This window comes from Neoarius graeffei, chromosome 7 (genome assembly GCF_027579695.1).
Source record: "Neoarius graeffei isolate fNeoGra1 chromosome 7, fNeoGra1.pri, whole genome shotgun sequence".
Classification (NCBI taxonomy): Eukaryota; Metazoa; Chordata; class Actinopteri; order Siluriformes; family Ariidae; genus Neoarius; species Neoarius graeffei.
In genome coordinates this window covers 84,631,548-84,649,107 of record NC_083575.1, presented here as the reverse complement: position 1 = coordinate 84,649,107, position 17,560 = coordinate 84,631,548, and the positions used below count along the sequence as shown (strand labels likewise).

General features: G+C 40.2%; 1 protein-coding gene across 2 annotated transcripts in view; it reads right to left on the bottom strand.

Annotated features, from left to right (window-relative positions):
- The window catches only part of LOC132889737 (ATP-binding cassette sub-family E member 1), a 60,335-nt gene extending 44,650 nt beyond the window's left edge, over positions 1 to 15,685 (bottom strand). For both annotated transcript variants that reach the window (XM_060926533.1, XM_060926534.1), the window contains exons 1-3: positions 15,597 to 15,685; positions 7,156 to 7,321; positions 116 to 201 (exon numbers count right to left, since the gene is read on the bottom strand). In XM_060926533.1, coding sequence (XP_060782516.1) covers positions 116 to 201; positions 7,156 to 7,258 — 189 coding nt within the window. In that variant the 5' untranslated portion in view covers positions 7,259 to 7,321; positions 15,597 to 15,685. The remainder of the gene's footprint in view (positions 1 to 115; positions 202 to 7,155; positions 7,322 to 15,596) is intronic.
- Between the last annotated feature and the right edge of the window lie 1,875 nt (positions 15,686 to 17,560).

Sequence of the window (17,560 nt, the reverse complement as noted above, 5' to 3'; positions counted from 1 at the left end):
GGTAATTATTGTTTCTTAATCCATTACATACTGACTGGCAGCCTGAACAGTGACGCTGATTAAATTGTTTTTCACCCAATCATGCTCTTAAGCAAGTTCTTATACCTTTACATACCTTAATGCAGATAGCACATCCTATACAGAGTGATTCAGATATCCATACGATCTTGCTTTGTGTGGTGACCTCTATACACAGTTTGCCTGCAAAGCAACATTTAATAATTATTCAGCGAAACTGAGTCGTACGTGAGCTGATAGCTGCTATCCATGTACGACGAGATTGAGTAGAATAACTGTTTTATTCTACCCACATTCACTGGATTTTGAGAAACATCATTTTTATTTTTTCGATAAATAAAAACCTTTACACAAAATGTCTGACAAAATCATACATACGTAGTAGCCATTTGTGAAAAATTACCATCAAATACTAGTGCATCTCAAAAAATTAGAATTTGTGAAAAAGTTCAATATTTTCCATCAGTTATTTAAGAAAGTGAAAATGTTATATATTATAGACTCATTACACATAAACTAAAATGTTTCAAGCATTTTTCTATTTTAATCAGTATGGCATACAGTACAAAAACATAAAAAAAACCCATCTCAAAATATTAGAATATTTCATTTCGAGTTTGAGTAAAACAGTATGAACACAGTGTATCTCTCGGTCTAGTTCAGTACACACAACCACAATCATGGGGAAGACTGCTGACTTGACTGTTGTCCAGAAGATGATCACTGATGCCCTCCACAAGGAGGGTAAGCCACAAAAGGTCATTGCTGAAAAGGGTGGCTGGAAAAGGTGCACAAGCAACAGGGATGGCCGCAGTCTTGAGAGGATTGTCAAGAAAAGTTGATTCAAGAACTTGGGAGAGCTTCACAAGGAGTGGACTGAGGCTGGTGTCAGTGTATCAAGACCCATCACGAACAGACATCTTCAAGAAAGGGGATACAACTGTCGCATCCCTAATATCAAGCTACTCCTGAGCCAGAGACAATGTCAGAAGTGTCTTATCTGGGCTAAGGAGAGAAAGAAATGGACTGTTACTCAGTGGTCCAAAGTCCTCTTTTCAGATGAAAGTACATTTTGCATTTAATTTGGAAATCACGGTTCTAGAGTCTGGAGGAAGAGTGGAGAGGCACAGAATCCAAGGTGTTTGAAGCCCAGTGTGAAGTTTCCACAGTCTGTGATGATTTGGGGTGCCATGTCATCTGCTGGTGTTGGTCCACTGTATTTTATCAAGTCCAAAGTCAACACAGCCATCTACCAGGAGATTTTAGAGCGCTTCATGCTTCCATCTGCTGACGAGCTTTTTGGAGATGCTGATTTCCTTTTCCAGCAGGACTTAGCACCTACCCACAGTGCCAAAACTACTACCAAATGGTTTGCTGACCATGATATTACTGTGTTTGATTGGCCAGCCAACTTGCCTGACCTGAACCCCATAGAGAATCTATGGGGTATTGTCAAGAGGAAGATGAGAAACACCCGACCCAAAAATACAAATACGCTGAAGGCCACTATCAAAGCAACCTGGGGTTCAATAACACCTCAGCAGTGCCACGGACTGATCACCTCCATGCCACACCGCATTGATACAATAATTCATGGTAAAGGAGCCCCAACCAAGTATTGAGTGTATATATGAATATACTTTTCAGAAGTTGGACATTTCTGTATTGTAAATCCTTTTTTTGATTGATCTTAGGGAATATTCTAATAATTTGAGACACTGGATTTCTGATTTTCATGAGCTATAAGCCATAATCATCAAAATTAAAACAAAAAAGGCTTTAAATATTTCACTTTACATATAATGAATATAGAATATATTAAAGTTTACCTTTTTGAATTAAATTATGAAAAAAGGAACTTTTTCATTGTATTCAAATTTTTTGAGATGCACTAGTACTTTTATTCCATATTTTGTTGCTTTTTTTTTTCTTCTATTTTTGAGGTTTTGTTTTCGAGTAGAGTTTTTATTTTGTCCTCGGTTGCTTCAGCAACACGTTCCGCCATTTTGTTTTTCTCTACTCACGATATATGAACTGATATCCTAGTAGTAGAGTAGCCAATCAGAGCGCACGATTGCTCATATCCAGTGAATGTGGATAGAATAAATCACAGTGAGACCAGAGAGCAGTGAATACTGTATAAATGTTAGGAGTGTAACGATGCCTCCTGACAAGACGATGTGCATTGTGGAAACGTGTGATATTAGCGAGCTGTTAATTCCGCATTTAATGCAATTACATTGTTTGAACACCAGAGGGACCAGTGTGCACTTCGGGTGGAGTAGGGCTGGGTGATCTCGCTGAAAAATGTATTATGATAAAATGTTTCATTTCAGATTATATTGCTTATTATTGATCATTTTAATGACTTTTTAATGTCATTGTGATATATGTTTATTTCGGTAATATCTCACAAAATATCAGGTGGCCGGGAAGTTATTTAATTTGAGGGGATTAAAGCAAATAATGTGCATGAAATCACTCGCTTTGTGCAGTCAAGCAGACAGAGGAAGTCCGTGTGTGTGTGTGTGTGTGTGTGTGTGTGTGCGCATGCACAGGTTTACCTTTGACCGTACACTTCCATCATTCTATCGCTAAACGAACAGCTGATCACACCGAGGTGCTCGCTGAGCGCCGATATTTATTAGTTTGGTCCTGCGTTTCCTTTCCTTCGTATAGAACATAACGTCTTTTCTTCTCACTTTCTTTCCGTTACTGTAGTCGGTCTTTCACGTTTCATTCGCACACTCACGTCCTCCATTTTTCTCTCCTGTTTCAAATTTGTATCCCACAATGCCTTCGAACGGGGAAAGCCCACCATGCCATACATGATGTAGTATCTTGTATTGCATCATGGTGAAGCAGGAAAAAATAGTGGAGAATTTAGGGCCACATGGCCTGAAATTTATTAATTGTTCTGTTTAAAAAAAACGAATACAATTGGAAGTCTGTGATTCGAATTCAGTAGCTTTCGGTCCACTAAACAAAAATAATTGGGTGTCGGGGAAAATTCTTTTTATGACCTACACTTGAAAAATCAGAAAGACAGTCTTGCTTTAACAACATTATTTTGAATTTAAACCAACAACTTCCTCATCGTCTGTAGTGTTTCCCACACAGACTGTACTAGTCGGGCTGCCCAGGAATATTAACAGCCTCCAAAGTATATTTGGCGACCTGTTTTAGCAAACAAGTCTGAAGAATGAGAATGTTCTGTGAGCGATAGATAAATAATAACAAATATAATATCGCTAAAACGAATTGAGCTGTGTTGAAACGATTGGACTTGGACAAATAGCTGACCATATGAACTTTCACGCTTTAGACAATCTGAATCCGTGTGTACGTTACATGTTATTGTCAATGTTACCATGACAACATGGAGCGCTTGAGTCCAGTCCGCTCTCCCGCCAGCTAAAATCCAGAGGAAAAGAAAAGGAAAGCCTGCCTAGTGAGTGCAACTGCAAGATAGAGCAAGGTCAGAGAGATGATGTCATTTTTCCGGACAGATAACTAAATCATTCTAGCTAGTGCTTAGCTTTAGAGCCTTAGAATGCATGGGTTCGACTCCACGGTAGCGAGTATGGAGTTATACACCTAATGTTTTGATCTTACAGAGTAAGAAACGATAACACAAACACAGGAACAGAGAAAAGATATGCCGTAGAAAGACGGCTACAATTATCGTCACCTTAACGATCTTTTGGCCGTTGCAAAAGTAGAAAAGACTTTCAATAGGTAAATCGTGCATGAATAATTACTCAAACTTCCACTGGGGGAAAAAAAAAAAAGAGTCGATTCCAGATTACTTAGCGATTCAGATCACGTGACACCGTTCCACAATTATCGACACCTTTGTCCATAGTTATCGACACCGTTCTACAATTATCGACATCCAGATGATTATTTATTTAAAAAAATAAATAATCGGTATGTGGTATTAGGTTAACAAAACATATTTTTTATTTAAAATTTGTTTTACATAGACTTATATTTAGTACAAAATATCTTTTATATAAATATATCGATGTCGGTGCTTTACGTAAATGAGGAAGTAATTCTAATGTTTGTAAACAAATGAACTGATAATGTTTAACCTGCGTCAGAAAATCTTTTTGTTCCACTTTCTACCCACTTTAAGTATTTTCGTAGCTCACATTTTGTTAATCATTCATCGTTGTTTGTATTAATTTCTAGTTTACCAATAAATATCGACAGGGAATTGACATTGTAACCACATGAAACTCCAGGTCAAAGGTCGCATCTCATTCCTCGAACCAAAATATAAAATGTCTCCTGATGTTGTAATATGTGGTAGATATTTACAACAAACTGCAAAAAAATAAATAAATAAATAAATAAATAAATTCTGAATGGAATAGAAAAATCTGCATATTTCAAGCATGTAATTTTTTTATATGCGAGGAATTTAATTCTGCTCTAATTCTTATTGCAATCAGATTCCAAATACTCTATAAACATTCCATTCTGTTATGAATCAGAAAAAAAATATTATAAATCACAGCCCTTTTATTTTTTTAAAGTACTTCATCAACTTCAGCAATGTTACACAAAGATCGATCCGTAACAGTTATAAATGTCACTTATGTCGATAATGGTGGACACCGGTGAAAGTGATCACTATTATCGGCACCTCACGCACGTGACTTCTCAAACGCACGTTTAGACACAAAATGGCGACTGTTGAATGAAAGAATAAGAAACAAAGTAGGTTTCGACGAGGAGATCAGGCCATCCTTAAAAAAAAAATCCGTTTCCTGTCCACCGGGTGAGCAAACAAATTTTCAGTCGGGAGGGAGGGATTTATTTTTTTTTTTATGGATGGATAAGAAATCGCAATGCTGTGTTTGCTTTTTCTTTCAGTACTTTTTTTATTACAAAAGCAGACACATTTAATAAAATATGGCAGTTTAATCAACTGAAACTTGTACAAAAACTTTAAGTTAGCATTTTAAATGCTGACTGCAACATTTGCAAAACTTTTACAAAGGTACTTAAAATGTCCGACACACGGACTTTTTGTAGTTCTAAATCGAGCGTTAGGCCGAGTTCGGATGAAATTACACTATTAAAATTATCACTGAATGATTTGTTTTTCTGAATCTTTACTATTTTGTTGTTCGCTAGAATACCATTTTGCAATTTCACACTTAAGCAAATGTTTGAAAACTCCGGATCTCCTTCCTTCATGGTGGCTGCCGTTTTTTTGTGCCGCACGGCGCATGCGCAGAGCTGATTCGATTCTATATTCTGCGCGGAATGCAGGGCTTTCCACAAGCGCCGGCTGCCGGCCATACAGCCGACTACACAATTAAGTCCAGCCGGTTACTTTAATGACTATTATTTTTGTAGCCCACAGGCTCTAAATATTAATTTTCGATTTTAATAAAATTAAATGTTTATCTAACGGACTGACAATAATGTCAAACTGAACCGCACTCATTTAAGTTGTGATTCGCGCTGTTTGTACCGATAATAACCACAAATTCCCCGCCGACTTCGTTGATCAAGGGAGAGTAACTCATCCGCGGCCCCGACATGCGGTGTGTGCGCGCGCACTCGGCGGAGGCAGTAGTGTGTCGGAGGGAACAGAAGCAGAGATAACGCTTACTTTGTCTCCGGTAAACCAGTCTTCTCTTGTTCAATTACGTGCTGGCATCAAAAGACACCGTTGGTTGTAAATGAAACCAAACTGAGTCGTTGGAGTGTATTTTCATGTCGTTGTTAATTCATAGCATGCTCAGTTGCGTGAATGTGTCATGCACCGAAAATAAGAGATTTACAAGCCAGGAACGCCTCATGATGCAATACGCAAGAAAAGAAAGAAGATTTACTGCCATTTTACTTTGTATTTGAGGAAAGTGAATAAATAAATGGTCTGTGGAAAATACATTTAATCCTGGGAACTGCGTGCACAGGAGTTTATTTTGTGTTTACTCCCCCCCGGCTGGCTACTTATTTGTCATGGCTGGCTAGTATGAGCCTTAGTGGAAAGCCCTGGGAATACGTAAATGTCAAGTTCGATTTTAGATTTACGAACCCGAAAAAAAATGTCGAAAAACCCGCGTTAAAAAAAAAATTTCAACCACACAAACGGCACTCACCCGGCCGGTGGACCGGAAACAGAACATTTTTTAATAATGGCCTCATGAAATATCGGTGAATTTGATGAGTAAAAACATGTTCATGATCTTTCCACCATGCTTACCTGCGATGAGAACGTGCTAAAAAAATTCCATCTCAGGTAATGAGCTGCGTTATCAGACGTCAAGATCAAAGGGCGAGGGGGTGGGTCTTGCGGTTGATTAATTAACCAATAATAACTGTTGAAACTGAAACTCACCTTTGTAAAATTGTTTTTTTATTGGTAAATCTGAAAAGGTGTCGATAATTGTAGCCGCCGCTCTAATTGTCTTTTGTTTCACGGATCTACTGTATTCGTGAATGTCAACCACAAATTACATCCCAGTGACTCAAAACTCTCAGAGTCAATTTCGATGCAGAGTCACGATGTTTTTTGCACGTCGCCATCTTGGTGTGATGCAGTTTCATAAATTATGCTAATTAGTTAAAGCTCCTAGCGTTCGGCTGTTTCCTGTTTCCGTCGGGCCGTACTGTTTACCTCAAGAGGGAGGAAGACGGTCCCAAAACAGAGAAAACCGACCCTCAGGACATCAAAATGATCACATCTTGTTCATCCGCATGATACTGTTCTTGTGAGACAGAAAAATGCCCAATAATTTTTTTTTTTAAATTCAGATGACTTTACAGTTGGCACGAGAAGCTCTGCTCATTTCTATTCGCGTGTCACTCATAGCACGCTCCATTACCAAGGGATATGATGGCTGTGTACAAGCCAGGAAGGCAGCACACTTGGGGGTTTGTTCATGCAAACAGAGAAAGATGATCTCTGTAATTCATTTATTGATAGATGTAATTTTAATTTTTCACTCAAGCCCCACCCCCTGTACACGTAGACATCCTGGCGTGTCATTCTCGTCTTTAATATATGTTACGTAGCCTAGTAATGGAACATTAACTTCATTTAAAGTCAGGAAGAGTAAAACAGATGTTTGGTTATATTTTCAGAGGAGTCAGAATTTCTGCTGTTCTTACCCATTCGGACCACCGGGCAGCTCTTCTTGCACTCCTGCTTGCATTTCTTTGGCTTGCATTTATCATGGTTCACTATGGCAATCCGGATCGGTTTTTCAGACATCCTTTCTGGGTCTTGGTTGGAAAGGGCCAAAGCGAGCCCTCCCCAGAGCTAACACGATGTCCACTGCACAAACAGAGACAACGGGTCACATTTTAAAGGGGACAGATAATGAAAAATATTTTTAAAAACTCACTTTTTTCAGTGTTTGTTCACATACATTTGGATATCTGGAGCCTACCAACCCACAAACTCTGAAGTAAGACAGACACTCAGTCGGTTTCTTTTGTTCTAAAAACATGCACTTCAACGAGCTACTCAGATTTGCCTCTCCTTTCTAGGGGAGGCAAGCTAATGTTTTTATGGAGGTAAAATTAGGCTTTAAATTAAATTAGGTTTTAACGGAGAACCTACAAAAATTTCATCAATTTCTGAGTTGAACTTTCTGAGTTATAGGCACTTGAAATGTTGGCACTAAAAACCAGTACTTTGACCCCAAATTTTGCATATGACCTTAGAATTCGGCCCAGAATGCTAATTCATGGTCAGAGTATTGATATCAAATTGGTCAACATGTTTTTGAGGTCAAGGTCAAACTTGTCAAAAATCTCGCAAGATTTGACCTCATTTTTCGACCTCGAAATGACGTCCTAGGTAAAACGTCAATGGTCTCGTCTTCTTCCGCTTATCCAGGACCGGGTCGCGGAGGCAGCAGTCTAAGCATGGAAGCCCAAACTTCCCTTTCCCCAGACACCTTGGCCAGCTCCTCGGGAAGAACACCGAGGCGTTCCCAGGCCAGCCGAGAGACATAGTCCCTCCAGCGTGTCCTGGGTCTTCCCCGGGGCCTCCTCCCGGGGGCACATGCCTGGAACACCTCCCCAGGGAGGCGTCCAGGAGGCATCCGAAAAAGATGCCCGAGCCACCTCAGCTGGTTCCTCTCGATGTGGAGGAGCAGCGGCTCTACTCCGAGCTCCTCCTGAGTGACTGTGCTTCTCACCCTATCTCTAAGGGAGCGCCCAGCCACCCTGCGAAGGAAACTCATTTCAGCCGCTTGTATCCGCGATCTTGTTCTTTCTGTCATTACCCAAAGCTCATGACCATACGTCAATGGTGTACTCCAAAATGCTTTCCAGTTCCATCTTGATACAAACGCTGGTTCGGAAATTACGGCCGATTAGGTGTTTTTACGAGATTTGACCTTTGGCCTTGACCCACCAAAAACTACTAATGTCTTTGTGTGACCCTAGTGAGTTATCCTGTGCATTTTGGTGAAGATTGGTCAAGAAATGACGACCCTAGAGCACAAACAAACAAAAAAAACAAACCCAAATGATTAAAACATCATTAGCCATTAAATTAAACTCTAAAATGGACAAATGAAGTGCTTTTAAAAACTGGAGCAATACTGTATGCTGCTTTCTTCTTCTTCGCACAACATCAGGACTGTTAAAGAGTTGTCCAGATGTGAGAAATACAGTAAAAGCAGCTGTTCATCCCCCCACAAAAGAGTATGTGGAGCTAAGCTTCACGCTCAAGGAGCTCCGCTATGAATTTCACTGTAAATGCTGTACAAAGTGTCCAAACTTCTAACTTTATTGTTCAGAATAAAAAAAAAAAAAAGTTTATCCTTGAAAAAATTTCCATATAAACATCTGACTGGGTCATTAACATTCCTCAGAGCTTTGTGTGTAAAATAGACCGGGGATTTTAGACGACATGATGAATGTAATTTTGGAAAATCTGCGGTCCAGTATAAAAGAAGGTCCAAGTTCAGAAGCGGTCATACAGTATGTGTAGATCAGTGTTTTGCAAAGTGTGGTCCGCGGACCACTGGTGGTCCGCGAGAGACCTCAAGTGGTCCGCGAGGTGATCTACAAATGTAGTCAGTGTTTTCAAGATAAGCTAGCGTATGCTTTGTAACATTATTAGAAAGTTAAATTTATCCAATCTTGTTTTTAACGGCAATCAAACGGGCCTGTAATTTCATCATTATTATTATTTAAAAAGCGTTCTGCATCTGAATTTGCACCACATAAAACTTGTAGCGTGCACGTGCTCTTATTCCGCCTCTCGTCTCTAGGCAACAGTCACCTCACAAATCTCTGCCTCACAGGCAAACAGGCAGGCAGACCTGAAAACAAGCAAACGAAAATTCTGAACATATAATAGGCTAATCCTAACTAGCTCGTGTTCGTGGCGATTTCCACGATTTCCAGCTTGGAACCAGATATTAAATCATTGATGCTTAGTATGCATCAGCACCATTCCTCACATTAAAGTGCCATTCCACCATTGGATGTATTCTTTGGCATAAAATACAATATATTTTGACAACATATGAGTGATTCCACGCTTATGGGTACTGAAATGGGGACATGAACTTATTTTTAAAAATTCACCTAAAACCATTTCTTTTTTTACCATCAGGTCACAAAACATGTAATCTTTAATGAATGATATGTTAAAAGATAACTTTAATTTTCTGAGATGTAATAAAAACATATTTATATGCCAAAGTCAGAATGTAACAGAAGTGTTGTGGACATATATATTCTCAATTTTAACAATGTAGAATTACTTTTTGAAACATAGGAAGGTGATGTTTTAGCAAATATAATTAATAAACATGTGTAGTAGAATAAACATACACATTCTTTCAATAAGATTAACATGGTATATAGCGAGATTGTAATTAATTTGTAACAGACGCGAGATGGACAATCGTAACAGAAGTAATGTAACAGACATCATTTTGGAACTCATAGGCTTGACTTTGGCATATAAATATGTTTTTATTACATCTCAGAAAATTAAAGTTATCTTTTAACATATCATTCATTAAAGATTACATGTTTTGTGACCTGATGGTAAAAAAAGAAATGGTTTTAGGTGAATTTTTAAAAATAAAGTTCATGTCCCCATTTCAGTACCCATAAGCGTGGAATCACTCATATATAAATGGTATCACTAGATAGAGAAATCTTTTAGCTTCAAAATCATATATCAAACATCATTTTTTGACAACGACAAGTATATTAATTTTGCGACCAAAGTCACCTACCCTTTTAATTTCCGCGCGTGATGTCATCGGCAGGTTCCCCTTCTTGTGTACCACGTGACGTGTGACGTGGCACACATTATCAGCAATGGCGGATAGAACGCGATAAAAATAATACCAATAAATCTAGCTAATACCAATAAATCTAGCTAACTGAAAGATTAACTCAAAATTTTTCGCAATTTTTTTGGCCCCCATATACGAGGAGAAATGACTCTCTCACTTTGGGGGTTTCCTGGTCTAAAAATAGTGGTACACAAGAAGGGGAACCTGCCGATGACATCACGTTTCACTACCGCGCGGAAATTAAAAGGGTAGGTGACTTTGGTCGCAAAATTAATATACTTGTCGTTGTCAAAAAATTATGTTTGATATATCATTTTGAAGCTAAAAGATTTCTCTGTCTAGTCATGTTGTCATAAAATATATTGTATTTTATGCCAAAGAATACATCCAATGGTGGAATGGCACTTTAAGAAAAAAAGAGTCAATTTTGAGCAGAAGACAAGTAAGTGTAATCTGTTAAATCTAAAATTTGTTTTGTTCATTTCAGAGCAATTCCAGCGTTATGGACGTGACACTTGAACTCAAAATGGCAACAAATGACCCAGTGCATGTTTTATTGTCTCCCAGTATTTAAACAGGTGTTGCATATTTTAAGGCTGTACCATACTGGAGGAGTGATAGAACAAGAACAATTCCCATAGTACATCTAGGGCATGCCAGAAAATGCCAATAAAAGATGCGTTATGGATGTGACAGAAAAAGTATCACTTTTCTTGGGTGACTGTACATTTTTATCAAACTCTGTGAAATTGTAAACCTAATGTCGAAATGGAGATATCCGTTTGATAGAGGGTCCAAGGTCTCATCTCATCTCATTATCTCTAGCCGCTTTATCCTTCTACAGGGTCGCAGGCAAGCTGGAGCCTATCCCAGCTGACTACGGGTGAAAGGCGGGGTACACCCTGGACAAGTCGCCAGGTCATCACAGGGCTTCCACTGTTTCTGTTAACTGCCATTTCTTAATAACATTATGATCTGAGGAAACAGCTACCTGAAAACACTTTGCTATGTTCGTGTAGCCTTCTCCTGTTTTGTGAGCATCAATTATTTTATTATTCAGAATGCGAGGGAGTTGCTTAGAGGAGCCCGTGGCTGTTGATTTTAGGGACAAGTCTGAGGAGTCAGAGAATTTATACAGCTTTGAAATCTGCATCATCTGACCTTTCCTAACGAAGAATTTGAACAAGCCACAGCTCAATAAGCTAATTAAAGTGCATATTCTGGACCAATTTTGTGTTTTTTTTATATGAAAGTATGTCCCTTTACACACTCATCCAGAAGGGTAATTTTGCACAAGGCCATCTGTCTACAGCAGAAAAAAATAAAATAACAAAACTCGTCTGGAAAAATCCCAAGGGAGTCTGGAGCCAGATTTGTGACGTTACCTGCGGAAGCGCCAGCAGGCTGTGCGAGCTTTGCATGGTTTCAGTGCACAGCCTGTGTAGACCAAGCGCTCCCATTTCTCTCTCATTGTCCGGTCTTTTGGAAAATGATGAGTACTAATCCCATCAAGATTGGTGTTGCTACACCCTCCTACGATACATCTGTTAATCATTTTAATAATTATGTGATAACGTTGAAGAAATTTGCAGAAAACCACCAGGTCGTTTTCTCATAAACAAACCAGCGCTGATGTAGGATTCAGAAGGAGGCGTCCCGCACGCAACGTCACGAAAATCGATGTTTCCCGGGAAATCCAAATGCCAAGTTTTTTCAGAGGCGGACCAATTCGCCTCAAACAGCTTGATTTGAGCCAACTGAATTTTTCTGGTATTGCGCAAGGTAAAAAAAATTGCAGAGAATGCAGAATGTTACAGATATTTGACCAAAGTTTAATATAAAATAGGAGAATTACATTGGTCTTGCTCCTGAATTTACCTGTGATATGCACTTTAAGGTCTGGAACCTTGGTAAAAGTTACCTGAGGACTCAAATGTATTAGGGCGCCCAAACTTTCACATGGTGTTCCTTTTCTTTTTTCACTCTCCAATTGTCTCATCTCATCTCATCTCATCTCATATCTCTAGCCGCTTTATCCTGTTCTACAGGGTCGCAGGCAAGCTGGAGCCTATCCCAGCTGACTACGGGCGAAAGGCGGGGTACACCCTGGACAAGTCACCAGGTCATCACAGGGCTGACACATAGGCCAAGTTTACATTAGACCGTATCTGTCTCGTTTTCTTCGCGGATGCACTGTCCGTTTACATTAAAACGCCTGGAAACGCCGGGAAACGGGAATCCACCAGGGTCCACGTATTCAATCCAGATCGTGTCTGGTCCGGTGCTGTGTAAACATTGAGAATACGCGGATACGCTGTGCTGAGCTCTCGCTGGCGTCGTCATTGGACAACGTCACTGTGACATCCACCTTCCTGATTCGCTGGCGTTGGTCATGTGACGCGACTGCTGAAAAACGGCGCGGACTTCCGCCTTGTATCACCTTTCATTAAAGAGTATAAAAGTATGAAAATACTGCAAATACTGATGCAAATACTGCCCATTGTGTAGTTATGATTGTCTTTAAGCTTGCCATCCTTCCACTTGCAAGTGGTAAGTGATATGCGCTGGGATCACACACACAGCGGCTCAGTCCTGAATCACTGCTCGTGCGCTTCACTCGCGCGCTCTGTGAGCTGCGCAGGGCCGGAGTGCGCACCCTCCAGAGGGCACTCGCTGTTCAGGGCGGAGTGATTTGGAGCGCAGGATGCCTGCGGAGCCGAGCGTATCCGTGTATTGGCGTTGCTGTGTGCACGCTAATCGTTTTAAAAACGTTAATCTGATGATCCGCTGATACGGTCTAATGTAAACCCCACCATAGAAACAGACAACCATTCACACTCACATTCACACCTACGGTCAATTTAGAGTCACCAGTTAACCTAACCTGCATGTCTTTGGACTGTGGGGGAAACCGGAGCACCCGGAGGAAACCCACGCGGACACGGGGAGAACATGCAAACTCCGCACAGAAAGGCCCTCGCCGGCCACGGGCAGGGCTCGAAATTAACTTTTTTTCTTTGTGTCCCCCAGTGGTCCCGAATTCTGTGTTGTATTGTCCCGAATGGAAGCAATAGTGTCCCCATTTTTTTTCCTCTCGGAAATAACCAGTGGTTAATATTATCATATGAAGTTACTATTATATTTGTAACTATGCGATTTTGAACCCTTTATATCATTTTTACAATCAGTCACAAGACACAAGCGACACATGTCCTATACATCATCTACTTCAAAATTACAGTTATTGCATTTTCAGTTTATTAAACTTTGGCGATCTCACTGTATGAATAGATACCCGTTTATTTAAAGGGGCCAACTAGCTCATTCAGAAAATGTTTCAACTCCCTACATCTGCAGTACACTTTAGTTGAAAATAAGACCCCTTTTATGTTCATTTCATCTACTTATACCTTGAATATCTGTTGGCACTTATAAGGCCAACTCATCATTTTCACCATTACTGTTATCCATAGCCCTGTGATGACCTGGCGACTTGTCCAGGGTGTACCCCGCCTTTCGCCCGTAGTCAGCTGGGATAGGCTCCAGCTTGCCTGCGACCCTGTAGAACAGGATAAAGCGGCTACAGATAATGAGATGAGACCGTTATCCATTTTTATGAACTTTCCGTTATCCATTACCGTTATCCATTTTTATGAACTTTCCCATTTTTATGAACTTTCCGTTATCCATTTTATGAACTTTCGCTGCCGAAACGTGGGTGGAACATCAACATAGTGCCAGGTCCTAGCCTAGTTGTGCTGCTGACTGACTAAACTTTCTGAACTAGAAAGACACCAAGAAAACTCACTTATTCTGTTGAACGGTATCTTCCGTCAATATCATCCACATCATTCCTGTTGTATTTTATAACGTGTCTAACAGTGTTCATTAAGTTCATTCAGTTGCTAGCGTTGCCTGCAGACCAGGCGAGGACACTTTGGATCCTGAAGGTCCCGGAGACGTTATGTCTGGGCTTTCAGTTTCTTCCCCGCGCTCGGTCCGCTTCAACCACTTGAGCATTTTTGTTCTGGCAAGAGTCGGCGCAGCGTGTGCGGTAGCAATTCCATTCCAAGTCCATATAATGCGGACACTGGCCGAAGATTCTAGAACAGAATGCGCTGCTCTGTAGCCTACGGATGCAGGTGCATCGAAAGTGTAGCTACTATGTATTTTTCGCTGTTAACGTTTTAAAATTAAAATTGACAAATTAGGTGAATGTCTACGTATGTGTTACGGCTTTGTAAATAATATTAATGTAGAACTTTTTTTCTAGATCTATTTTTTTTCCATTGTCCCGGGATTGTCCCAGATATGATAATTTTGTGTCCCGATGACATTTTTTATGGTCCCCGGGACATCGGGACACCGTTAGTTTCGAGCGCTGGCCACGGGGCTCGAAACCGGACCTTCTTGCTGTGAGGCGACAGCGCTAATCACTACACCACCGTGCCGCCCACTCTCCAATTATACAAAACAAAAATAATACACAAATCTTGCATAAAACGCTGAAAAGAAATGGCTCATCTTTACCTTTAGGCCTTTTGGTGATCGGTTCATCTTCTACTCATTTAACTGTTCACAGTAACAGACATTTTCAGGAAGGGTGCCCAAACTTTTGCATGCCAATGTATAGATTTGAGAACAACGGGACGGTGTGAGGGGTGTGCCGAACCCTCATCACTTGTCTGTTTCTGCAATAAACCTTCTTTCTCTTGCAAAAGGACGTGACTGGTGTTGGTGTTTGTTATTTTTCCACGACACTTTATTATACTTTCTGACATGGATTAAAAAACAAACAAACAAACAAACAAACAAACAAACAAACAAACAAACAAATAAAAACCCCCACCACATGCTGTACTATGGAATGACTGTGCACAATGTAGGATGGAGTTTCAGGCACAGTATAGGCTCATTAGCATATTAACACTACACACTGATGACGTCAAAATCTCGCGAGAATGCCAACAGTTATCAATAATGATTTCTTTTGGCGTTCCATAATATCAACTGACAGCTGTCAGATAACAAAATCACCTTGCATGAACAATCACCTTTACAATCTCTACTAATCCCTCCGAATGTTTTATAACCGACAATCTTTAATAAATTATCACAACCTGTCACTCAGCAGCTATGGGTTTATTAGAAGCTAACTGACGTTAGCCAACTAGCCTTAGCACGTCATTTTAAATGGCGAATGTACAGTCAGTAGTTAGCAACATCACACGAATGTTTATGTCTTTATGATTATTATTTTTTTCTCCACAGACTCACCACTGGCGCTCCACCACCTCTTACTGAAAACACACGCACAGCTAAGTTGCAACGTTGGTAAATTAAAACCAGTCACTTTTTCCCACCCGTATTTTGTCCACAAATCCCGCCCCCTCTTTTCTCGGATTGGCTGTTTGGACCTTCAAGCAGTCCACAGACTGGATGCAGAAAACATATACCGTTTCGACTTTTATATTGTTCTCTATCTTCTCGGTATGAAAAAATACTTTTCAAAAAGCTTTATATACCTTTTTAATGACGAATGTGGTTCTGATCTTTTCCCCCAAGCACTCTATCGTTATCGTACACGACCTCTCAACTGTCCAATCATCAGAATGCTTGTAGTTGTACTAGCCAATTATAAATAAGGAGGCGGGATAATCCGAATATGGATGGGATAAAAATAAAGCGGGTTATAACGGTGACGCTATAAAGAGCCGTATGGGTCAAAATCTCCTAAAAATAGAAATAAAAATATCTTTTGCATGGATACTGTGACATCCAAGGAGTTACAAATCATCTCTTCATCAGGAATATTTTCCTTGTATATAGATATTCAGTGTTTTGATAAAAGAATCTCAAAATACTAAACCTGAAAGAAAATCACAAATTAAATCTCTGTATGATCTCTCAAGTTCTCCAAGATAGCTTTGAGATCTCATCTCATCTCATCTCATCTCATTATCTGTAGCCGCTTTATCCTGTTCTACAGGGTTGCAGGCAAGCTGGAGCCTATCCCAGCTGACTGCGGGCGAAAGGCGGGGTACACCCTGGACAAGTCGCCAGGTCATTACAGGGCTGACACATAGACACAGACAACCATTCACACTCACATTCACACCTACGCTCAATTTAGAGTCACCAGTTAACCTAACCTGCATGTCTTTGGACTGTGGGGGAAACCGGAGCACCCGGAGGAAACCCACACGGGCAACATGCAAATTCCGCACAGAAAGGCCCTCGCCGGCCACGGGGCTCGAACCCGGACCTTCTTGCTGTGAGGCGACAGCGCTAACCACTACACCGCTGTGCTGCCCAGCTTTGAGATCAAATGGAAATTTGCTAAAATTGATACTGGTGCAGCTCTAAATTGACCGTCAGTGTGAATGTGAGTGTGAATGGTTGTTTGTCTCTGTGTCAGCCCTGTGATAACCTGGCAACTTGTCCAGGGTGTACCCATACTTGCCAACCCTCCCGATTTCGGCAGGAGGCTCCCGATTTTAGCCTCTGTCTCCCACCTCCTGATCGTATTTGTTATAAACTGGATAATCTCCCGGTTTTGGGAAATCCCTACCGCCAAGTTAAAAATACTCCCGATTATGTCCAATCAGAATCGTATGAGAAACACTGCTGACATCACCTGATTTTTAACCAATCAACGAACAGAACGACAGTCACTTCCATAATGTAGGATTCACCCAGGATGTCTGACATTTTTTACAAGCAGTCATTCATCATGGTCACTAAACCCAATACCAAACAGTAAAAATATGAATGCAAATACCAGGTTGCATGGGAGAATGAATTTCCATGGATAAGCAAATGTTCGACCAGCCAGTTACACATTTCAAGGTAAAGATACCTTAAATCAGAATATAATGGACATTTTAGTGTGAAATTAAACTAGTCTTCCATACCATTTCAGAAACAAACTATACAACTTCTAAAGTGTTTAGTGAAATTTTGCATGACAGAGAATTTGTTTGGTGTGTATTTGAATAGTGTGGTAGTGTCTTAGTGCTATGTTTGAAAGTTTTAAGTGAAAGTTTATGTACAAGTGAATTATCTGGAAAGTGACTGATTTTGATAGAGTTTTGAGGTTTTAAGTGAAAAATTATTAGTGAGTGTATTTTGGTTGTACTAAAATTTTGCATTCGAGTGAATTTCTTTGTGGAGTATATTTTTATATATCATTCCATGGTAGATCATTCCATACTGTTACATCGACTGGAGCATTGGGTTGG